This window comes from Oncorhynchus mykiss, chromosome 2 (assembly GCF_013265735.2).
Source record: "Oncorhynchus mykiss isolate Arlee chromosome 2, USDA_OmykA_1.1, whole genome shotgun sequence".
In the NCBI taxonomy this organism is placed as follows: domain Eukaryota; kingdom Metazoa; phylum Chordata; class Actinopteri; order Salmoniformes; family Salmonidae; genus Oncorhynchus; species Oncorhynchus mykiss.
In genome coordinates, this window is record NC_048566.1 from 4680453 (window position 1) to 4707500 (window position 27048).

The 27048-nt window shown below is 43.5% G+C and overlaps 1 protein-coding gene across 5 annotated transcripts in view; it reads right to left on the reverse strand.

Annotated features, from left to right (window-relative positions):
* sntb1 (syntrophin, basic 1) overlaps window positions 1-27048 on the reverse strand; it is a 77766-nt gene that overhangs the window by 18120 nt on the left and 32598 nt on the right. For all 5 annotated transcript variants that reach the window (XM_036935603.1, XM_036935598.1, XM_036935620.1 and 2 more), the window contains one exon: window positions 26815-27022. In XM_036935603.1, coding sequence (XP_036791498.1) covers window positions 26815-27022 — 208 coding nt within the window. The remainder of the gene's footprint in view (window positions 1-26814; window positions 27023-27048) is intronic.

Sequence of the window (27048 nt, forward strand, 5' to 3'; positions counted from 1 at the left end):
TGTTAGAATACTCTCTGTCTGGGTGAAAACACACCACACCATGTTAGAATACTCTCTGTCTGGGAGAAAACACACCACACCATGTTAGAATACTCTCTGTCTGGGAGAAAACACACCACACCATGTTAGAATACTCTCTGTCTGGGAGAAAACACACCACACCATGTTAGAATATTCTCTGTCTGGGAGAAAACACACCACACTGTGTTAGAATACTCTCTGTCTGGGAGAAAACACACCACACTGTGTTAGAATACTCTCTGTCTGGGAGAAAACACACCACACTGTGTTAGAATACTCTCTGTCTAGGAGAAAACACACCACACCATGTTAGAATACTCTCTGTCTGGGAGAAAACACACCACACCATGTTAGAATACTCTCTGTCTGGGAGAAAACACACCACACAGACCATGTTAGAATATTATCTGTCTGGGAGAAAACACACCACACTGTGTTAGAATACTCTCTGTCTGGGAGAAAACACACCACACCATGTTAGAATACTCTCTGTCTGGGAGAAAACACACCACACCATGTTAGAATACTCTCTGTCTGGGAGAAAACACACCACACCATGTTAGAATACTCTCTGTCTAGGAGAAAACACACCACACAGACCATGTTAGAATACTCTCTGTCTAGGAGAAAACACACCACACCATGTTAGAATACTCTCTGTCTGGGAGAAAACACACCACACAGACCATATTAGAATACTCTCTGTCTAGGAGAAAACACACCACACCATGTTAGAATACTCTCTGTCTGGGAGAAAACACACCACACAGACCATGTTAGAATACTCTCTGTCTGGGAGAAAACACACCACACCATGTTAGAATACTCTCTGTCTGGGTGAAAACACACCACACCATGTTAGAATACTCTCTGTCTGGGTGAAAACACACCACACCATGTTAGAATACTCTCTGTCTGGGAGAAAACACACCACACAGACCATGTTAGAATACTCTCTGTCTGGGTGAAAACACACCACACCATGTTAGAATACTCTCTGTCTGGGAGAAAACACACCACACAGACCATGTTAGAATACTCTCTGTCTAGGAGAAAACACACCACACCATGTTAGAATACTCTCTGTCTGGGAGAAAACACACCACACCATGTTAGAATACTCTCTGTCTGGGAGAAAACACACCACACAGACCATGTTAGAATACTCTCTGTCTGGGAGAAAACACACCACACAGACCATGTTAGAATACTCTCTGTCTGGGAGAAAACACACCACACCATGTTAGAATACTCTCTGTCTGGGAGAAAACACACCACACCATGTTAGAATACTCTCTGTCTGGGTGAAAACACACCACACCATGTTAGAATACTCTCTGTCTGGGAGAAAACACACCACACAGACCATGTTAGAATACTCTCTGTCTGGGTGAAAACACACCACACCATGTTAGAATACTCTCTGTCTGGGAGAAAACACACCACACAGACCATGTTAGAATACTCTCTGTCTGGGTGAAAACACACCACACCATGTTAGAATACTCTCTGTCTGGGAGAAAACACACCACACAGACCATGTTAGAATACTCTCTGTCTGGGAGAAAACACACCACACAGACCATGTTAGAATACTCTCTGTCTGGGTGAAAACACACCACACCATGTTAGAATACTCTCTGTCTGGGAGAAAACACACCACACCATGTTAGAATACTCTCTGTCTGGGAGAAAACACACCACACTGTGTTAGAATACTCTCTGTCTGGGAGAAAACACACCACACCATGTTAGAATACTCTCTGTCTGGGAGAAAACACACCACACCATGTTAGAATACTCTCTGTCTGGGAGAAAACACACCACACAGACCATGTTAGAATACTCTCTGTCTAGGAGAAAACACATCACACCATGTTAGAATACTCTCTGTCTGGGAGAAAACACACCACACCATGTTAGAATACTCTCTGTCTAGGAGAAAACACACCACACCATGTTAGAATACTCTCTGTCTGGGAGAAAACACACCACACCATGTTAGAATACTCTCTGTCTGGGAGAAAACACACCACACAGACCATGTTAGAATACTCTCTGTCTAGGAGAAAACACATCACACCATGTTAGAATACTCTCTGTCTGGGAGAAAACACACCACACCATGTTAGAATACTCTCTGTCTGGGAGAAAACACACCACACAGACCATGTTAGAATACTCTCTGTCTGGGAGAAAACACACCACACAGACCATGTTAGAATACTCTCTGTCTGGGTGAAAACACACCACACCATGTTAGAATACTCTCTGTCTGGGAGAAAACACACCACACCATGTTAGAATACTCTCTGTCTGGGAGAAAACACACCACACCATGTTAGAATACTCTCTGTCTGGGAGAAAACACACCACACCATGTTAGAATACTCTCTGTCTGGGAGAAAACACACCACACCATGTTAGAATATTCTCTGTCTGGGTGAAAACACACCACACTGTGTTAGAATACTCTCTGTCTGGGAGAAAACACACCACACTGTGTTAGAATACTCTCTGTCTGGGAGAAAACACACCACACTGTGTTAGAATACTCTCTGTCTAGGAGAAAACACACCACACCATGTTAGAATACTCTCTGTCAGGGAGAAAACACACCACACCATGTTAGAATACTCTCTGTCTGGGAGAAAACACACCACACAGACCATGTTAGAATATTCTCTGTCTGGGAGAAAACACACCACACTGTGTTAGAATACTCTCTGTCTGGGAGAAAACACACCACACCATGTTAGAATACTCTCTGTCTGGGAGAAAACACACCACACCATGTTAGAATACTCTCTGTCTGGGAGAAAACACACCACACCATGTTAGAATACTCTCTGTCTAGGAGAAAACACACCACACAGACCATGTTAGAATACTCTCTGTCTAGGAGAAAACACACCACACCATGTTAGAATACTCTCTGTCTGGGAGAAAACACACCACACAGACCATGTTAGAATACTCTCTGTCTAGGAGAAAACACACCACACCATGTTAGAATACTCTCTGTCTGGGAGAAAACACACCACACCATGTTAGAATACTCTCTGTCTGGGAGAAAACACACCACACAGACCATGTTAGAATACTCTCTGTCTGGGAGAAAACACACCACACAGACCATGTTAGAATACTCTCTGTCTGGGAGAAAACACACCACACCATGTTAGAATACTCTCTGTCTGGGAGAAAACACACCACACTGTGTTAGAATACTCTCTGTCTGGGAGAAAACACACCACACCATGTTAGAATACTCTCTGTCTGGGAGAAAACACACCACACCATGTTAGAATACTCTCTGTCTGGGAGAAAACACACCACACAGACCATGTTAGAATACTCTCTGTCTAGGAGAAAACACATCACACCATGTTAGAATACTCTCTGTCTGGGAGAAAACACACCACACCATGTTAGAATACTCTCTGTCTAGGAGAAAACACACCACACCATGTTAGAATACTCTCTGTCTGGGAGAAAACACACCACACCATGTTAGAATACTCTCTGTCTGGGAGAAAACACACCACACAGACCATGTTAGAATACTCTCTGTCTAGGAGAAAACACATCACACCATGTTAGAATACTCTCTGTCTGGGAGAAAACACACCACACCATGTTAGAATACTCTCTGTCTGGGAGAAAACACACCACACAGACCATGTTAGAATACTCTCTGTCTGGGAGAAAACACACCACACAGACCATGTTAGAATACTCTCTGTCTGGGTGAAAACACACCACACCATGTTAGAATACTCTCTGTCTGGGAGAAAACACACCACACCATGTTAGAATACTCTCTGTCTGGGAGAAAACACACCACACCATGTTAGAATACTCTCTGTCTGGGAGAAAACACACCACACCATGTTAGAATACTCTCTGTCTGGGAGAAAACACACCACACCATGTTAGAATATTCTCTGTCTGGGTGAAAACACACCACACTGTGTTAGAATACTCTCTGTCTGGGAGAAAACACACCACACTGTGTTAGAATACTCTCTGTCTGGGAGAAAACACACCACACTGTGTTAGAATACTCTCTGTCTAGGAGAAAACACACCACACCATGTTAGAATACTCTCTGTCAGGGAGAAAACACACCACACCATGTTAGAATACTCTCTGTCTGGGAGAAAACACACCACACAGACCATGTTAGAATATTCTCTGTCTGGGAGAAAACACACCACACTGTGTTAGAATACTCTCTGTCTGGGAGAAAACACACCACACCATGTTAGAATACTCTCTGTCTGGGAGAAAACACACCACACCATGTTAGAATACTCTCTGTCTGGGAGAAAACACACCACACCATGTTAGAATACTCTCTGTCTAGGAGAAAACACACCACACAGACCATGTTAGCATACTCTCTGTCTAGGAGAAAACACACCACACCATGTTAGAATACTCTCTGTCTGGGAGAAAACACACCACACAGACCATATTAGAATACTCTCTGTCTAGGAGAAAACACACCACACCATGTTAGAATACTCTCTGTCTGGGAGAAAACACACCACACAGACCATGTTAGAATACTCTCTGTCTGGGAGAAAACACACCACACCATGTTAGAATACTCTCTGTCTGGGTGAAAACACACCACACCATGTTAGAATACTCTCTGTCTGGGAGAAAACACACCACACCATGTTAGAATACTCTCTGTCTGGGAGAAAACACACCACACAGACCATGTTAGAATACTCTCTGTCTGGGTGAAAACACACCACACCATGTTAGAATACTCTCTGTCTGGGAGAAAACACACCACACAGACCATGTTAGAATACTCTCTGTCTAGGAGAAAACACACCACACCATGTTAGAATACTCTCTGTCTGGGAGAAAACACACCACACCATGTTAGAATACTCTCTGTCTGGGAGAAAACACACCACACAGACCATGTTAGAATACTCTCTGTCTGGGAGAAAACACACCACACAGACCATGTTAGAATACTCTCTGTCTGGGTGAAAACACACCACACCATGTTAGAATACTCTCTGTCTGGGAGAAAACACACCACACCATGTTAGAATACTCTCTGTCTGGGAGAAAACACACCACACTGTGTTAGAATACTCTCTGTCTGGGAGAAAACACACCACACCATGTTAGAATACTCTCTGTCTGGGTGAAAACACACCACACCATGTTAGAATACTCTCTGTCTGGGAGAAAACACACCACACCATGTTAGAATACTCTCTGTCTGGGAGAAAACACACCACACAGACCATGTTAGAATACTCTCTGTCTGGGTGAAAACACACCACACCATGTTAGAATACTCTCTGTCTGGGAGAAAACACACCACACAGACCATGTTAGAATACTCTCTGTCTGGGTGAAAACACACCACACCATGTTAGAATACTCTCTGTCTGGGAGAAAACACACCACACAGACCATGTTAGAATACTCTCTGTCTGGGAGAAAACACACCACACAGACCATGTTAGAATACTCTCTGTCTGGGTGAAAACACACCACACCATGTTAGAATACTCTCTGTCTGGGAGAAAACACACCACACCATGTTAGAATACTCTCTGTCTGGGAGAAAACACACCACACTGTGTTAGAATACTCTCTGTCTGGGAGAAAACACACCACACCATGTTAGAATACTCTCTGTCTGGGAGAAAACACACCACACCATGTTAGAATACTCTCTGTCTAGGAGAAAACACACCACACCATGTTAGAATACTCTCTGTCTGGGAGAAAACACACCACACCATGTTAGAATACTCTCTGTCTAGGAGAAAACACACCACACCATGTTAGAATACTCTCTGTCTGGGAGAAAACACACCACACCATGTTAGAATACTCTCTGACTGGGTGAAAATACACCACACCATGTTAGAATACTCTCTGTCTGGGAGAAAACACACCACACTGTGTTAGAATACTCTCTGTCTGGGAGAAAACACACCACACTGTGTTAGAATACTCTCTGTCTGGGAGAAAACACACCACACTGTGTTAGAATACTCTGTCTAGGAGAAAACACACCACACCATGTTAGAATACTCTCTGTCTGGGAGAAAACACACCACACCATGTTAGAATACTCTCTGTCTGGGAGAAAACACACCACACAGACCATGTTAGAATATTCTCTGTCTGGGAGAAAACACACCACACTGTGTTAGAATACTCTCTGTCTGGGAGAAAACACACCACACCATGTTAGAATACTCTCTGTCTGGGAGAAAACACACCACACCATGTTAGAATACTCTCTGTCTGGGAGAAAACACACCACACCATGTTAGAATACTCTCTGTCTGGGAGAAAACACACCACACCATGTTAGAATACTCTCTGTCTGGGAGAAAACACACCACACTGTGTTAGAATACTCTCTGTCTGGGAGAAAACACACCACACCATGTTAGAATACTCTCTGTCTGGGAGAAAACACACCACACCATGTTAAAATACTCTCTGTCTAGGAGAAAACACACCACACCATGTTAGAATACTCTCTGTCTGGGAGAAAACACACCACACAGACCATGTTAGAATACTCTCTGTCTAGGAGAAAACACATCACACCATGTTAGAATACTCTCTGTCTGGGAGAAAACACACCACACCATGTTAGAATACTCTGTCTGGGAGAAAACACACCACACAGACCATGTTAGAATACTCTGTCTGGGAGAAAACACACCACACCATGTTAGAATACTCTCTGTCTGGGAGAAAACACACCACACCATGTTAGAATACTCTCTGTCTGGGAGAAAACACACCACACCATGTTAGAATACTCTCTGTCTGGGAGAAAACACACCACACCATGTTAGAATACTCTCTGTCTGGGAGAAAACACACCACACTGTGTTAGAATACTCTCTGTCTGGGAGAAAACACACCACACTGTGTTAGAATACTCTCTGTCTGGGAGAAAACACACCACACTGTGTTAGAATACTCTCTGTCTACGAGAAAACACACCACACCATGTTAGAATACTCTCTGTCTGGGAGAAAACACACCACACCATGTTAGAATACTCTCTGTCTGGGAGAAAACACACCACACCATGTTAGAATACTCTCTGTCTGGGAGAAAACACACCACACTGTGTTAGAATACTCTCTGTCTGGGAGAAAACACACCACACCATGTTAGAATACTCTCTGTCTGGGAGAAAACACACCACACCATGTTAGAATACTCTCTGTCTAGGAGAAAACACACCACACCATGTTAGAATACTCTCTGTCTGGGAGAAAACACACCACACAGACCATGTTAGAATACTCTCTGTCTAGGAGAAAACACATCACACCATGTTAGAATACTCTCTGTCTGGAAGAAAACACACCACACCATGTTAGAATACTCTGTCTGGGAGAAAACACACCACACAGACCATGTTAGAATACTCTGTCTGGGAGAAAACACACCACACCATGTTAGAATACTCTCTGTCTGGGAGAAAACACACCACACCATGTTAGAATACTCTCTGTCTGGGAGAAAACACACCACACCATGTTAGAATACTCTCTGTCTGGGAGAAAACACACCACACCATGTTAGAATACTCTCTGTCTGGGAGAAAACACACCACACTGTGTTAGAATACTCTCTGTCTGGGAGAAAACACACCACACTGTGTTAGAATACTCTCTGTCTGGGAGAAAACACACCACACTGTGTTAGAATACTCTCTGTCTATGAGAAAACACACCACACCATGTTAGAATACTCTCTGTCTGGGAGAAAACACACCACACCATGTTAGTATACTCTCTGTCTGGGAGAAAACACACCACACAGACCATGTTAGAATATTCTCTGTCTGGGAGAAAACACACCACACTGTGTTAGAATACTCTCTGTCTGGGAGAAAACACACCACACCATGTTAGAATACTCTCTGTCTGGGAGAAAACACACCACACCATGTTAGAATACTCTCTGTCTGGGAGAAAACACACCACACCATGTTAGAATACTCTCTGTCTGGGAGAAAACACACCACACAGACCATGTTAGAATACTCTCTGTCTAGGAGAAAACACACCACACCATGTTAGAATACTCTCTGTCTGGGAGAAAACACACCACACCATGTTAGAATACTCTCTGTCTAGGAGAAAACACACCACACAGACCATGTTAGAATACTCTCTGTCTAGGAGAAAACACACCACACCATGTTAGAATACTCTCTGTCTGGGAGAAAACACACCACACAGACCATATTAGAATACTCTCTGTCTAGGAGAAAACACACCACACCATGTTAGAATACTCTCTGTCTGGGAGAAAACACACCACACAGACCATGTTAGAATACTCTCTGTCTGGGAGAAAACACACCACACCATGTTAGAATACTCTCTGTCTGGGTGAAAACACACCACACCATGTTAGAATACTCTCTGTCTGGGAGAAAACACACCACACCATGTTAGAATACTCTCTGTCTGGGAGAAAACACACCACACAGACCATGTTAGAATACTCTCTGTCTGGGTGAAAACACACCACACCATGTTAGAATACTCTCTGTCTGGGAGAAAACACACCACACAGACCATGTTAGAATACTCTCTGTCTAGGAGAAAACACACCACACCATGTTAGAATACTCTCTGTCTGGGAGAAAACACACCACACCATGTTAGAATACTCTCTGTCTGGGAGAAAACACACCACACAGACCATGTTAGAATACTCTCTGTCTGGGAGAAAACACACCACACAGACCATGTTAGAATACTCTCTGTCTGGGTGAAAACACACCACACCATGTTAGAATACTCTCTGTCTGGGAGAAAACACACCACACCATGTTAGAATACTCTCTGTCTGGGAGAAAACACACCACACTGTGTTAGAATACTCTCTGTCTGGGAGAAAACACACCACACCATGTTAGAATACTCTCTGTCTGGGTAAAAACACACCACACCATGTTAGAATACTCTCTGTCTGGGAGAAAACACACCACACCATGTTAGAATACTCTCTGTCTGGGAGAAAACACACCACACAGACCATGTTAGAATACTCTCTGTCTGGGTGAAAACACACCACACCATGTTAGAATACTCTCTGTCTGGGAGAAAACACACCACACAGACCATGTTAGAATACTCTCTGTCTGGGTGAAAACACACCACACCATGTTAGAATACTCTCTGTCTGGGAGAAAACACACCACACAGACCATGTTAGAATACTCTCTGTCTGGGAGAAAACACACCACACAGACCATGTTAGAATACTATCTGTCTGGGTGAAAACACACCACACCATGTTAGAATACTCTCTGTCTGGGAGAAAACACACCACACCATGTTAGAATACTCTCTGTCTGGGAGAAAACACACCACACCATGTTAGAATACTCTCTGTCTGGGAGAAAACACACCACACCATGTTAGAATATTCTCTGTCTGGGAGAAAACACACCACACTGTGTTAGAATACTCTCTGTCTGGGAGAAAACACACCACACTGTGTTAGAATACTCTCTGTCTGGGAGAAAACACACCACACTGTGTTAGAATACTCTCTGTCTAGGAGAAAACACACCACACCATGTTAGAATACTCTCTGTCTGGGAGAAAACACACCACACCATGTTAGAATACTCTCTGTCTGGGAGAAAACACACCACACAGACCATGTTAGAATATTCTCTGTCTGGGAGAAAACACACCACACTGTGTTAGAATACTCTCTGTCTGGGAGAAAACACACCACACCATGTTAGAATACTCTCTGTCTGGGAGAAAACACACCACACCATGTTAGAATACTCTCTGTCTGGGAGAAAACACACCACACCATGTTAGAATACTCTCTGTCTAGGAGAAAACACACCACACAGACCATGTTAGAATACTCTCTGTCTAGGAGAAAACACACCACACCATGTTAGAATACTCTCTGTCTGGGAGAAAACACACCACACAGACCATATTAGAATACTCTCTGTCTAGGAGAAAACACACCACACCATGTTAGAATACTCTCTGTCTGGGAGAAAACACACCACACAGACCATGTTAGAATACCCTCTGTCTGGGAGAAAACACACCACACCATGTTAGAATACTCTCTGTCTGGGTGAAAACACACCACACCATGTTAGAATACTCTCTGTCTGGGAGAAAACACACCACACCATGTTAGAATACTCTCTGTCTGGGAGAAAACACACCACACAGACCATGTTAGAATACTCTCTGTCTGGGTGAAAACACACCACACCATGTTAGAATACTCTCTGTCTGGGAGAAAACACACCACACAGACCATGTTAGAATACTCTCTGTCTAGGAGAAAACACACCACACCATGTTAGAATACTCTCTGTCTGGGAGAAAACACACCACACCATGTTAGAATACTCTCTGTCTGGGAGAAAACACACCACACAGACCATGTTAGAATACTCTCTGTCTGGGAGAAAACACACCACACAGACCATGTTAGAATACTCTCTGTCTGGGTGAAAACACACCACACCATGTTAGAATACTCTCTGTCTGGGAGAAAACACACCACACCATGTTAGAATACTCTCTGTCTGGGAGAAAACACACCACACTGTGTTAGAATACTCTCTTTCTGGGAGAAAACACACCACACCATGTTAGAATACTCTCTGTCTGGGTGAAAACACACCACACCATGTTAGAATACTCTCTGTCTGGGAGAAAACACACCACACCATGTTAGAATACTCTCTGCCTGGGAGAAAACACACCACACAGACCATGTTAGAATACTCTCTGTCTGGGTGAAAACACACCACACCATGTTAGAATACTCTCTGTCTGGGAGAAAACACACCACACAGACCATGTTAGAATACTCTCTGTCTGGGTGAAAACACACCACACCATGTTAGAATACTCTCTGTCTGGGAGAAAACACACCACACAGACCATGTTAGAATACTCTCTGTCTGGGAGAAAACACACCACACATACCATGTTAGAATACTCTCTGTCTGGGTGAAAACACACCACACCATGTTAGAATACTCTCTGTCTGGGAGAAAACACACCACACAGACCATGTTAGAATACTCTCTGTCTGGGTGAAAACACACCACACCATGTTAGAATACTCTCTGTCTGGGAGAAAACACACCACACAGACCATGTTAGAATACTCTCTGTCTGGGAGAAAACACACCACACAGACCATGTTAGAATACTCTCTGTCTGGGTGAAAACACACCACACCATGTTAGAATACTCTCTGTCTGGGAGAAAACACACCACACAGACCATGTTAGAATATTCTCTGTCTGGGAGAAAACACACCACACTGTGTTAGAATACTCTCTGTCTGGGAGAAAACACACCACACCATGTTAGAATACTCTCTGTCTGGGAGAAAACACACCACACCATGTTAGAATACTCTCTGTCTGGGAGAAAACACACCACACCATGTTAGAATACTCTCTGTCTAGGAGAAAACACACCACACAGACCATGTTAGAATACTCTCTGTCTAGGAGAAAACACACCACACCATGTTAGAATACTCTCTGTCTGGGAGAAAACACACCACACAGACCATATTAGAATACTCTCTGTCTAGGAGAAAACACACCACACCATGTTAGAATACTCTCTGTCTGGGAGAAAACACACCACACAGACCATGTTAGAATACCCTCTGTCTGGGAGAAAACACACCACACCATGTTAGAATACTCTCTGTCTGGGTGAAAACACACCACACCATGTTAGAATACTCTCTGTCTGGGAGAAAACACACCACACCATGTTAGAATACTCTCTGTCTGGGAGAAAACACACCACACAGACCATGTTAGAATACTCTCTGTCTGGGTGAAAACACACCACACCATGTTAGAATACTCTCTGTCTGGGAGAAAACACACCACACAGACCATGTTAGAATACTCTCTGTCTAGGAGAAAACACACCACACCATGTTAGAATACTCTCTGTCTGGGAGAAAACACACCACACCATGTTAGAATACTCTCTGTCTGGGAGAAAACACACCACACAGACCATGTTAGAATACTCTCTGTCTGGGAGAAAACACACCACACAGACCATGTTAGAATACTCTCTGTCTGGGTGAAAACACACCACACCATGTTAGAATACTCTCTGTCTGGGAGAAAACACACCACACCATGTTAGAATACTCTCTGTCTGGGAGAAAACACACCACACTGTGTTAGAATACTCTCTGTCTGGGAGAAAACACACCACACCATGTTAGAATACTCTCTGTCTGGGTGAAAACACACCACACCATGTTAGAATACTCTCTGTCTGGGAGAAAACACACCACACCATGTTAGAATACTCTCTGCCTGGGAGAAAACACACCACACAGACCATGTTAGAATACTCTCTGTCTGGGTGAAAACACACCACACCATGTTAGAATACTCTCTGTCTGGGAGAAAACACACCACACAGACCATGTTAGAATACTCTCTGTCTGGGTGAAAACACACCACACCATGTTAGAATACTCTCTGTCTGGGAGAAAACACACCACACAGACCATGTTAGAATACTCTCTGTCTGGGAGAAAACACACCACACAGACCATGTTAGAATACTCTCTGTCTGGGTGAAAACACACCACACCATGTTAGAATACTCTCTGTCTGGGAGAAAACACACCACACCATGTTAGAATACTCTCTGTCTGGGAGAAAACACACCACACTGTGTTAGAATACTCTCTGTCTGGGAGAAAACACACCACACCATGTTAGAATACTCAATGTCTGGGAGAAAACACACCACACCATGTTAGAATACTCTCTGTCTAGGAGAAAACACACCACACCATGTTAGAATACTCTCTGTCTGGGAGAAAACACACCACACCATGTTAGAATACTCTCTGTCTGGGAGAAAATACACCACACCATGTTAGAATACTCTCTGTCTGGGAGAAAACACACCACACCATGTTAGAATACTCTCTGTCTGGGAGAAAACACACCACACTGTGTTAGAATACTCTCTGTCTGGGAGAAAACACACCACACTGTGTTAGAATACTCTCTGTCTGGGAGAAAACACACCACACTGTGTTAGAATACTCTCTGTCTAGGAGAAAACACACCACACCATGTTAGAATACTCTCTGTCTGGGAGAAAACACACCACACCATGTTAGAATACTCTCTGTCTGGGAGAAAACACACCACACAGACCATGTTAGAATATTCTCTGTCTGGGAGAAAACACACCACACTGTGTTAGAATACTCTCTGTCTGGGAGAAAACACCACACCATGTTAGAATACTCTCTGTCTGGGAGAAAACACACCACACCATGTTAGAATACTCTCTGTCTGGGAGAAAACACACCACACCATGTTAGAATACTCTCTGTCTGGGAGAAAACACACCACACCATGTTAGAATACTCTCTGTCTGGGAGAAAACACACCACACCATGTTAGAATACTCTCTGTCTGGGAGAAAACACACCACACCATGTTAGAATACTCTCTGTCTGGGAGAAAACACACCACACCATGTTAGAATACTCTCTGTCTAGGAGAAAACACACCACACCATGTTAGAATACTCTCTGTCTGGGAGAAAACACACCACACAGACCATGTTAGAATACTCTCTGTCTAGGAGAAAACACATCACACCATGTTAGAATACTCTCTGTCTGGGAGAAAACACACCACACCATGTTAGAATACTCTCTGTCTGGGAGAAAACACACCACACAGACCATGTTAGAATACTCTCTGTCTGGGAGAAAACACACCACACCATGTTAGAATACTCTCTGTCTGGGAGAAAACACACCACACCATGTTAGAATACTCTCTGTCTGGGAGAAAACACACCACACCATGTTAGAATACTCTCTGTCTGGGAGAAAACACACCACACCATGTTAGAATACTCTCTGTCTGGGAGAAAACACACCACACTGTGTTAGAATACTCTCTGTCTGGGAGAAAACACACCACACTGTGTTAGAATACTCTCTGTCTGGGAGAAAACACACCACACTGTGTTAGAATACTCTCTGTCTACGAGAAAACACACCACACCATGTTAGAATACTCTCTGTCTGGGAGAAAACACACCACACCATGTTAGAATACTCTCTGTCTGGGAGAAAACACACCACACAGACCATGTTAGAATATTCTCTGTCTGGGAGAAAACACACCACACTGTGTTAGAATACTCTCTGTCTGGGAGAAAACACACCACACCATGTTAGAATACTCTCTGTCTGGGAGAAAACACACCACACCATGTTAGAATACTCTCTGTCTGGGAGAAAACACACCACACAGACCATGTTAGAATACTCTCTGTCTAGGAGAAAACACACCACACCATGTTAGAATACTCTCTGTCTGGGAGAAAACACACCACACCATGTTAGAATACTCTCTGTCTAGGAGAAAACACACCACACAGACCATGTTAGAATACTCTCTGTCTAGGAGAAAACACACCACACCATGTTAGAATACTCTCTGTCTGGGAGAAAACACACCACACAGACCATATTAGAATACTCTCTGTCTAGGAGAAAACACACCACACCATGTTAGAATACTCTCTGTCTGGGAGAAAACACACCACACAGACCATGTTAGAATACTCTCTGTCTGGGAGAAAACACACCACACCATGTTAGAATACTCTCTGTCTGGGTGAAAACACACCACACCATGTTAGAATACTCTCTGTCTGGGAGAAAACACACCACACCATGTTAGAATACTCTCTGTCTGGGAGAAAACACACCACACAGACCATGTTAGAATACTCTCTGTCTGGGTGAAAACACACCACACCATGTTAGAATACTCTCTGTCTGGGAGAAAACACACCACACAGACCATGTTAGAATACTCTCTGTCTAGGAGAAAACACACCACACCATGTTAGAATACTCTCTGTCTGGGAGAAAACACACCACACCATGTTAGAATACTCTCTGTCTGGGAGAAAACACACCACACACACCATGTTAGAATACTCTCTGTCTGGGAGAAAACACACCACACAGACCATGTTAGAATACTCTCTGTCTGGGAGAAAACACACCACACCATGTTAGAATACTCTCTGTCTGGGAGAAAACACACCACACAGACCATGTTAGAATATTCTCTGTCTGGGAGAAAACACACCACACTGTGTTAGAATACTCTCTGTCTGGGAGAAAACACACCACACCATGTTAGAATACTCTCTGTCTGGGAGAAAACACACCACACCATGTTAGAATACTCTCTGTCTGGGAGAAAACACACCACACAGACCATGTTAGAATACTCTCTGTCTAGGAGAAAACACACCACACCATGTTAGAATACTCTCTGTCTGGGAGAAAACACACCACACCATGTTAGAATACTCTCTGTCTAGGAGAAAACACACCACACAGACCATGTTAGAATACTCTCTGTCTAGGAGAAAACACACCACACCATGTTAGAATACTCTCTGTCTGGGAGAAAACACACCACACAGACCATATTAGAATACTCTCTGTCTAGGAGAAAACACACCACACCATGTTAGAATACTCTCTGTCTGGGAGAAAACACACCACACAGACCATGTTAGAATACTCTCTGTCTGGGAGAAAACACACCACACCATGTTAGAATACTCTCTGTCTGGGTGAAAACACACCACACCATGTTAGAATACTCTCTGTCTGGGAGAAAACACACCACACCATGTTAGAATACTCTCTGTCTGGGAGAAAACACACCACACAGACCATGTTAGAATACTCTCTGTCTGGGTGAAAACACACCACACCATGTTAGAATACTCTCTGTCTGGGAGAAAACACACCACACAGACCATGTTAGAATACTCTCTGTCTAGGAGAAAACACACCACACCATGTTAGAATACTCTCTGTCTGGGAGAAAACACACCACACCATGTTAGAATACTCTCTGTCTGGGAGAAAACACACCACACAGACCATGTTAGAATACTCTCTGTCTGGGAGAAAACACACCACACAGACCATGTTAGAATACTCTCTGTCTGGGTGAAAACACACCACACCATGTTAGAATACTCTCTGTCTGGGAGAAAACACACCACACCATGTTAGAATACTCTCTGTCTGGGAGAAAACACACCACACTGTGTTAGAATACTCTCTGTCTGGGAGAAAACACACCACACCATGTTAGAATACTCTCTGTCTGGGTGAAAACACACCACACCATGTTAGAATACTCTCTGTCTGGGAGAAAACACACCACACCATGTTAGAATACTCTCTGCCTGGGAGAAAACACACCACACAGACCATGTTAGAATACTCTCTGTCTGGGTGAAAACACACCACACCATGTTAGAATACTCTCTGTCTGGGAGAAAACACACCACACAGACCATGTTAGAATACTCTCTGTCTGGGTGAAAACACACCACACCATGTTAGAATACTCTCTGTCTGGGAGAAAACACACCACACAGACCATGTTAGAATACTCTCTGTCTGGGTGAAAACACACCACACCATGTTAGAATACTCTCTGTCTGGGAGAAAACACACCACACAGACCATGTTAGAATACTCTCTGTCTGGGAGAAAACACACCACACAGACCATGTTAGAATACTCTCTGTCTGGGTGAAAACACACCACACCATGTTAGAATACTCTCTGTCTGGGAGAAAACACACCACACCATGTTAGAATACTCTCTGTCTGGGAGAAAACACACCACACTGTGTTAGAATACTCTCTGTCTGGGAGAAAACACACCACACCATGTTAGAATACTCTCTGTCTGGGAGAAAACACACCACACCATGTTAGAATACTCTCTGTCTAGGAGAAAACACACCACACCATGTTAGAATACTCTCTGTCTGGGAGAAAACACACCACACCATGTTAGAATACTCTCTGTCTGGGAGAAAACACACCACACCATGTTAGAATACTCTCTGTCTGGGAGAAAACACACCACACCATGTTCGAATACTCTCTGTCTGGAAGAAAACACACCACACTGTGTTAGAATACTCTCTGTCTGGGAGAAAACACACCACACTGTGTTAGAATACTCTCTGTCTGGGAGAAAACACACCACACTGTGTTAGAATACTCTCTGTCTAGGAGAAAACACACCACACCATGTTAGAATACTCTCTGTCTGGGAGAAAACACACCACACCATGTTAGAATACTCTCTGTCTGGGAGAAAACACACCACACAGACCGTGTTAGAATATTCTCTGTCTGGGAGAAAACACACCACACTGTGTTAGAATACTCTCTGTCTGGGAGAAAACACACCACACCATGTTAGAATACTCTCTGTCTGGGAGAAAACACACCACACCATGTTAGAATACTCTCTGTCTGGGAGAAAACACACCACACCATGTTAGAATACTCTCTGTCTGGGAGAAAACACACCACACAGACCATGTTAGAATACTCTCTGTCTGGGTGAAAACACACCACACCATGTTAGAATACTCTCTGTCTGGGAGAAAACACACCACACAGACCATGTTAGAATACTCTCTGTCTAGGAGAAAACACACCACACCATGTTAGAATACTCTCTGTCTGGGAGAAAACACACCACACCATGTTAGAATACTCTCTGTCTGGGAGAAAACACACCACACAGACCATGTTAGAATACTCTCTGTCTGGGAGAAAACACACCACACAGACCATGTTAGAATACTCTCTGTCTGGGTGAAAACACACCACACCATGTTAGAATACTCTCTGTCTGGGAGAAAACACACCACACCATGTTAGAATACTCTCTGTCTGGGAGAAAACACACCACACTGTGTTAGAATACTCTCTGTCTGGGAGAAAACACACCACACCATGTTAGAATACTCTCTGTCTGGGTGAAAACACACCACACCATGTTAGAATACTCTCTGTCTGGGAGAAAACACACCACACCATGTTAGAATACTCTCTGCCTGGGAGAAAACACACCACACAGACCATGTTAGAATACTCTCTGTCTGGGTGAAAACACACCACACCATGTTAGAATACTCTCTGTCTGGGAGAAAACACACCACACAGACCATGTTAGAATACTCTCTGTCTGGGTGAAAACACACCACACCATGTTAGAATACTCTCTGTCTGGGAGAAAACACACCACACAGACCATGTTAGAATACTCTCTGTCTGGGTGAAAACACACCACACCATGTTAGAATACTCTCTGTCTGGGAGAAAACACACCACACAGACCATGTTAGAATACTCTCTGTCTGGGAGAAAACACACCACACAGACCATGTTAGAATACTCTCTGTCTGGGTGAAAACACACCACACCATGTTAGAATACTCTCTGTCTGGGAGAAAACACACCACACCATGTTAGAATACTCTCTGTCTGGGAGAAAACACACCACACTGTGTTAGAATACTCTCTGTCTGGGAGAAAACACACCACACCATGTTAGAATACTCTCTGTCTGGGAGAAAACACACCACACCATGTTAGAATACTCTCTGTCTAGGAGAAAACACACCACACCATGTTAGAATACTCTCTGTCTGGGAGAAAACACACCACACCATGTTAGAATACTCTCTGTCTGGGAGAAAACACACCACACCATGTTAGAATACTCTCTGTCTGGGAGAAAACACACCACACCATGTTCGAATACTCTCTGTCTGGAAGAAAACACACCACACTGTGTTAGAATACTCTCTGTCTGGGAGAAAACACACCACACTGTGTTAGAATACTCTCTGTCTGGGAGAAAACACACCACACTGTGTTAGAATACTCTCTGTCTAGGAGAAAACACACCACACCATGTTAGAATACTCTCTGTCTGGGAGAAAACACACCACACCATGTTAGAATACTCTCTGTCTGGGAGAAAACACACCACACAGACCGTGTTAGAATATTCTCTGTCTGGGAGAAAACACACCACACTGTGTTAGAATACTCTCTGTCTGGGAGAAAACACACCACACCATGTTAGAATACTCTCTGTCTGGGAGAAAACACACCACACCATGTTAGAATACTCTCTGTCTGGGAGAAAACACACCACACCATGTTAGAATACTCTCTGTCTGGGAGAAAACACACCACACCATGTTAGAATACTCTCTGTCTGGGAGAAAACACACCACACCATGTTAGAATACTCTCTGTCTAGGAGAAAACACACCACACCATGTTAGAATACTCTCTGTCTGGGAGAAAACACACCACACAGACCATATTAGAATACTCTCTGTCTAGGAGAAAACACACCACACCATGTTAGAATACTCTCTGTCTGGGAGAAAACACACCACACAGACCATGTTAGAATACTCTCTGTCTGGGAGAAAACACACCACACAGACCATGTTAGAATACTCTCTGTCTAGGAGAAAACACACCACACCATGTTAGAATACTCTCTGTCTGGGAGAAAACACACCACACCATGTTAGAATACTCTCTGTCTGGGAGAAAACACACCACACAGACCATGTTAGAATACTCTCTGTCTGGGAGAAAACACACCACACAGACCATGTTAGAATACTCTCTGTCTGGGTGAAAACACACCACACCATGTTAGAATACTCTCTGTCTGGGAGAAAACACACCACACCATGTTAGAATACTCTCTGTCTGGGAGAAAACACACCACACTGTGTTAGAATACTCTCTGTCTGGGAGAAAACACACCACACCATGTTAGAATACTCTCTGTCTGGGTGAAAACACACCACACCATGTTAGAATACTCTCTGTCTGGGAGAAAACACACCACACCATGTTAGAATACTCTCTGCCTGGGAGAAAACACACCACACAGACCATGTTAGAATACTCTCTGTCTGGGTGAAAACACACCACACCATGTTAGAATACTCTCTGTCTGGGAGAAAACACACCACACAGACCATGTTAGAATACTCTCTGTCTGGGTGAAAACACACCACACCATGTTAGAATACTCTCTGTCTGGGAGAAAACACACCACACAGACCATGTTAGAATACTCTCTGTCTGGGTGAAAACACACCACACCATGTTAGAATACTCTCTGTCTGGGAGAAAACACACCACACAGACCATGTTAGAATACTCTCTGTCTGGGAGAAAACACACCACACAGACCATGTTAGAATACTCTCTGTCTGGGTGAAAACACACCACACCATGTTAGAATACTCTCTGTCTGGGAGAAAACACACCACACCATGTTAGAATACTCTCTGTCTGGGAGAAAACACACCACACTGTGTTAGAATACTCTCTGTCTGGGAGAAAACACACCACACCATGTTAGAATACTCTCTGTCTGGGAGAAAACACACCACACCATGTTAGAATACTCTCTGTCTAGGAGAAAACACACCACACCATGTTAGAATACTCTCTGTCTGGGAGAAAACACACCACACCATGTTAGAATACTCTCTGTCTGGGAGAAAACACACCACACCATGTTAGAATACTCTCTGTCTGGGAGAAAACACACCACACCATGTTCGAATACTCTCTGTCTGGAAGAAAACACACCACACTGTGTTAGAATACTCTCTGTCTGGGAGAAAACACACCACACTGTGTTAGAATACTCTCTGTCTGGGAGAAAACACACCACACTGTGTTAGAATACTCTCTGTCTAGGAGAAAACACACCACACCATGTTAGAATACTCTCTGTCTGGGAGAAAACACACCACACCATGTTAGAATACTCTCTGTCTGGGAGAAAACACACCACACAGACCGTGTTAGAATATTCTCTGTCTGGGAGAAAACACACCACACTGTGTTAGAATACTCTCTGTCTGGGAGAAAACACACCACACCATGTTAGAATACTCTCTGTCTGGGAGAAAACACACCACACCATGTTAGAATACTCTCTGTCTGGGAGAAAACACACCACACCATGTTAGAATACTCTCTGTCTGGGAGAAAACACACCACACCATGTTAGAATACTCTCTGTCTGGGAGAAAACACACCACACCATGTTAGAATACTCTCTGTCTGGGAGAAAACACACCACACCATGTTAGAATACTCTCTGTCTGGGAGAAAACACACCACACAGACCATGTTAGAATACTCTCTGTCTAGGAGAAAACACACCACACAGACCATGTTAGAATACTCTCTGTCTGGGAGAAAACACACCACACTGTGTTAGAATACTCTCTGTCTGGGAGAAAACACACCACACTGTGTTAGAATACTCTCTGTCTGGGAGAAAACACACCACACCATGTTAGAATACTCTCTGTCTGGGTGAAAACACACCACACCATGTTAGAATACTCTCTGTCTGGGAGAAAACACACCACACCATGTTAGAATACTCTCTGTCTGGGAGAAAACACACCACACCATGTTAGAATACTCTCTGTCTGGGAGAAAACACACCACACCGTGTTAGAATACTCTCTGTCTGGGAGAAAACACACCACACTGTGTTAGAATACTCTCTATCTAGGAGAAAACACACCACACCGTGTTAGAATACTCTCTGTCTGGGTGAAAACACACCACACCATGTTAGAATACTCTCTGTCTGGGAGAAAACACACCACACCATGTTAGAATACTCTCTGTCTGGGAGAAAACACACCACACTGTGTTAGAATACTCTCTGTCTGGGTGAAAACACACCACACTGTGGGTGAAAACACACCACACTGTGTTAGAATACTCTCTGTCTGGGAGAAAACACACCACACCATGTTAGAATACTCTCTGTCTGGGAGAAAACACACCACACCATGTTAGAATACTCTCTGTCTAGGAGAAAACACACCACACTGTGTTAGAATACTCTCTGTCTGGGTGAAAACACACCACACCATGTTAGAATACTCTCTGTCTGGGAGAAAACACACCACACCGTGTTAGAATACTCTCTGTCTGGGTGAAAACACACCACACTGTGTTAGAGTACTCTCTATCTAGGAGAAAACACACCACACTGTGTTAGAATACTCTCTGTCTGGGAGAAAACACACCACACCATGTTAGAATACTCTCTGTCTGGGAGAAAACACACCACACCATGTTAGAATACTCTCTGTCTGGGAGAAAACACACCACACCATGTTAGAATACTCTCTGTCTGGGAGAAAACACACCACACCATGTTAGAATACTCTCTGTCTGGGAGAAAACACACCACACCATGTTAGAATACTCTCTGTCTGGGAGAAAACACACCACACCATGTTAGAATACTCTCTGTCTGGGAGAAAACACACCACACAGACCATGTTAGAATACTCTCTGTCTAGGAGAAAACACACCACACAGACCATGTTAGAATACTCTCTGTCTGGGAGAAAACACACCACACTGTGTTAGAATACTCTCTGTCTGGGAGAAAACACACCACACTGTGTTAGAATACTCTCTGTCTGGGAGAAAACACACCACACCATGTTAGAATACTCTCTGTCTGGGTGAAAACACACCACACCATGTTAGAATACTCTCTGTCTGGGAGAAAACACACCACACCATGTTAGAATACTCTCTGTCTGGGAGAAAACACACCACACCATGTTAGAATACTCTCTGTCTGGGAGAAAACACACCACACCGTGTTAGAATACTCTCTGTCTGGGAGAAAACACACCACACTGTGTTAGAATACTCTCTATCTAGGAGAAAACACACCACACCGTGTTAGAATACTCTCTGTCTGGGAGAAAACACACCACACCATGTTAGAATACTCTCTGTCTGGGAGAAAACACACCACACTGTGTTAGAATACTCTCTGTCTGGGTGAAAACACACCACACTGTGGGTGAAAACACACCACACTGTGTTAGAATACTCTCTGTCTGGGAGAAAACACACCACACCATGTTAGAATACTCTCTGTCTGGGAGAAAACACACCACACCATGTTAGAATACTCTCTGTCTAGGAGAAAACACACCACACTGTGTTAGAATACTCTCTGTCTGGGTGAAAACACACCACACCATGTTAGAATACTCTCTGTCTGGGAGAAAACACACCACACCGTGTTAGAATACTCTCTGTCTGGGTGAAAACACACCACACTGTGTTAGAGTACTCTCTATCTAGGAGAAAACACACCACACCATGTTAGAATACTCTCTGTCTGGAAGAAAACACACCACACAGAGTGACAGGCCACTGCTGTCATTTGCATGGGGGTTACTGGTGCAATGGAGGGAATGTTATGGACTAGAAAATACAATTTAGCAAGAGTGATAAGCACATAAAACTAACAGCAAAGACACAACCTTGAACGCCTTCAGCATTTTTCTCTGTGTAACTAAGTCTTAGTAACAAAATCTTGGTTATTTTTCACAGGAAGGCACTTAATACAGTTTATTCATCTTGGCCTGTAGATAAACTCTCAACTCCCAGACACCCAATACAACACCGGCTTGCATGACATTATACAGCATAACAATCCTCATTATGAAAGTTGCAGCACAATCCTCATTATGAAAGTTACAGCACAATCCTCATTATGAAAGTTACAGCACAATCCTCATTATGAAAGTTACAGCACAATCCTCATTATGAAAGTTACAACACAATCCTCATTATGACAATTACAGCACAATACTCATAATGAAAGGTACAGCACAATCCTCATTATGAACACCTAGTTACAGCACAATCCTCATTATGAACGCCTAGTTACAGCACAATCCTCATTATAAAAGCTTAGTTACAGCACAATCCTCATTATGAACGCCTAGTTACAGCACAATCCTCATTATGAACGCCTAGTTACAGCACAATCCTCATTATGAACGCCTAGTTACAGCACAATCCTCATTATAAAAGCTTAGTTACAGCACAATCCTCATTACGAACGCCTAGTTACAGCACAATCCTCATTATGAACGCCTAGTTACAGCACAATCCTCATTATAAAAGCTTAGTTACAGCACAATCCTCATTATGAACGCCTAGTTACAGCACAATCCTCATTATGAACGCCTAGTTACAGCACAATCCTCATTATGAACGCCTAGTTACAGCACAATCCTCATTATAAAAGCTTAGTTACAGCACAATCCTCATTATGAACGCCTAGTTACAGCACAATCCTCATTATGAACGCCTAGTTACAGCACAATCCTCATTATGAACGCCTAGTTACAGCACAATCCTCATTATAAAAGCTTAGTTACAGCACAATCCTCATTATGAAAGTTACAGCACAATCCTTATGATGAAAGTTACAGCACAATCCTCATAACCATGAGCCTCTTGTCTCACTATGAGGTCCTCAGCTAGTTGTGAGAACATGTGATTCTGGTGGCCATAGGTCAATCCTATAACATTACCAACACATGTTGCCAAGTAACCATATTAAAACACCATATACAGGCTCACAAACGTAGCTCGAACTAAAGCCTACACAACCACATAGTTAGTGTGTAACAATCATTCAATTTAAATGCTGCCGCAGTATAATTGGCTATAGTATGAGAGTGAATATAAAGTCTGTGGTTAAAGCCAGGCTCAGGACAGTTGCACAGAGAAACCTCAACAAGGCTGTAAAACAAGGATCCCCACCTCTCCTCTCCTCTCCTCTCCTCTCCTCTCCATCACACAGCTAAGTAGAGACTCAGACTCCAGTCTGTAGTGTGTTGACCATCACACAGCTAAGTAGAGACTCAGACTCCAGTCTGTAGTGTGTTGACCATCACACAGCTAAGTAGAGACTCAGACTCCAGCCTGTAGTGTGTTGACCATCACACAGCTAAGTAGAGACTGACTCCAGTCTGTAGTGTGTTGACCATCACACAGCTAAGTAGAGACTCAGACTCCAGCCTGTAGTGTGTTGACCATCACACAGCTAAGTAGAGACCGACTCCAGTCTGTAGTGTGTTGACCATCACACAGCTAAGTAGAGACTGACTCCAGTCTGTAGTGTGTTGACCATCACACAGCTAAGTAGAGACTGACTCCAGCCTCTAGTGTGTTGACCATCACACAGCTAAGTAGAGACTGACTCCAGCCTGTAGTGTGTTGACCATCACACAGCTAAGTAAAGACTGACTCCAGTCTGTAGTGTGTTGACCATCACACAGCTAAGTAGAGACTGACTCCAGTCTGTAGTGTGTTGACCATCACACAGCTAAGTAGAGACCGACTCCAGTCTGTAGTGTGTTGACCATCACACAGCTAAGTAGAGACTGACTCCAGTCTGTAGTGTGTTGACCATCACACAGCTAAGTAGAGACTGACTCCAGTCTGTAGTGTGCTGACCATCACACAGCTAAGTAGAGACCCAGACTCCTGAGTGTGTCAGATTGACGTTGTGCACAGGAACATGGGACGGCAGGCGAAACCTAGGCAGACCACTCCACTCCACACACGCTGAAAGGCTTTAGGCCCTTATAATTATTCACAGACTCCAGAAACGGCATCCCAAATGGCACCATATTCCCTATATAGTGCACTAGGGTGCCATTTGGGACTCACAATGGGGCAGGCAGGCAGTAATACAAGAGGAACTCATTAAGAAGCCTGGAAAGCATCCTCTGGCTTGGCAGACTGACTGACTGACTGGCTGACTGGTTGACTGACTGCCCAAAGTTCAGGGCTATAGTCTACTCAGTATTAGCCGTCTCGCTCGCTCTCTGCCAGGCAGGCCCTGACTAATAAGAGAGTGATGAAAGAGGATTTAGAGGAGGACGAGGAGGGGGGAAAACCTGGAGTCACGCAGGGAAAAGTCACCTGGGATCAATAGCTGCTGTACTGTATAGAAGGAACACTCTTCTGTTGGAAACTACTGCATCAGCTATACTGTATGAGGTTCCAAGAATGCTTGGCTCACTATCGTATAACTGCCTCACAAACATCACATATGAGTTATTATCAGAAGGTGGGCCGTGAAGGCATATTATAGATCTGATTCACAAACATCACATATGAGTTATTATCAGAAGGTGGGCCGTGAAGGCATATTATAGATCTGATTCACAAACATCACATATGAGTTATTATCAGAAGGTGGGCCGTGAAGGCATATTATAGATCTGATTCACAAACATCACATATGAGTTATTATCAGAAGGTGGTCTGTGAAGGCATATTATAGATCTGATTCACAAACATCACATATGAGTTATTATCAGAAGGTGGTCTGTGAAGGCATATTATAGATCTGATTCACAAACATCACATATGAGTTATTATCAGAAGGTGGGCCGTGAAGGCATATTATAGATCTGATTCACAAACATCACATATGAGTTATTATCAGAAGGTGGTCTGTGAAGGCATATTATAGATCTGATTCACAAACATCACATATGAGTTATTATCAGAAGGTGGGCCGTGAAGGCATATTATAGATCTGATTCACAAACATCACATATGAGTTATTATCAGAAGGTGGTCTGTGAAGGCATATTATAGATCTGATTCACAAACATCACATATGAGTTATTATCAGAAGGTGGTCCGTGAAGGCATATTATAGATCTGATTCACAAACATCACATATGAGTTATTATCAGAAGGTGGTCTGTGAAGGAATATTATAGATCTGATTCACAAACATCACATATGAGTTATTATCAGAAGGTGGTCTGTGAAGGCATATTATAGATCTGATTCACAAACATCACATATTATATATACACAGATCTGATTAAAGGTGAGCAAGTTTCTTTCATGTGTTTTCCTGCACCAACATTCAATAAAGTACAGAGTAGATCCTACCTTCTCAGCCAGCCAGCCCAGGTGTCTGATCTCTCTGCTCCCTGCGATTCCTGTTCTTCCCGTGTGCTCTTTGACCTCTGTGATGACCTTGTTGATGAGGTCAGAGGTCGCCGACTGCATGACCTCGAACCAGGCCTGGGCCGAGGCTGCGTCTCTACACCGTAACACCACCGTGTGCTTGGCGTCCGGAGAGTGCAGCTCCAACTGCCTGGAGGACGCGCAAACAGACGGAGA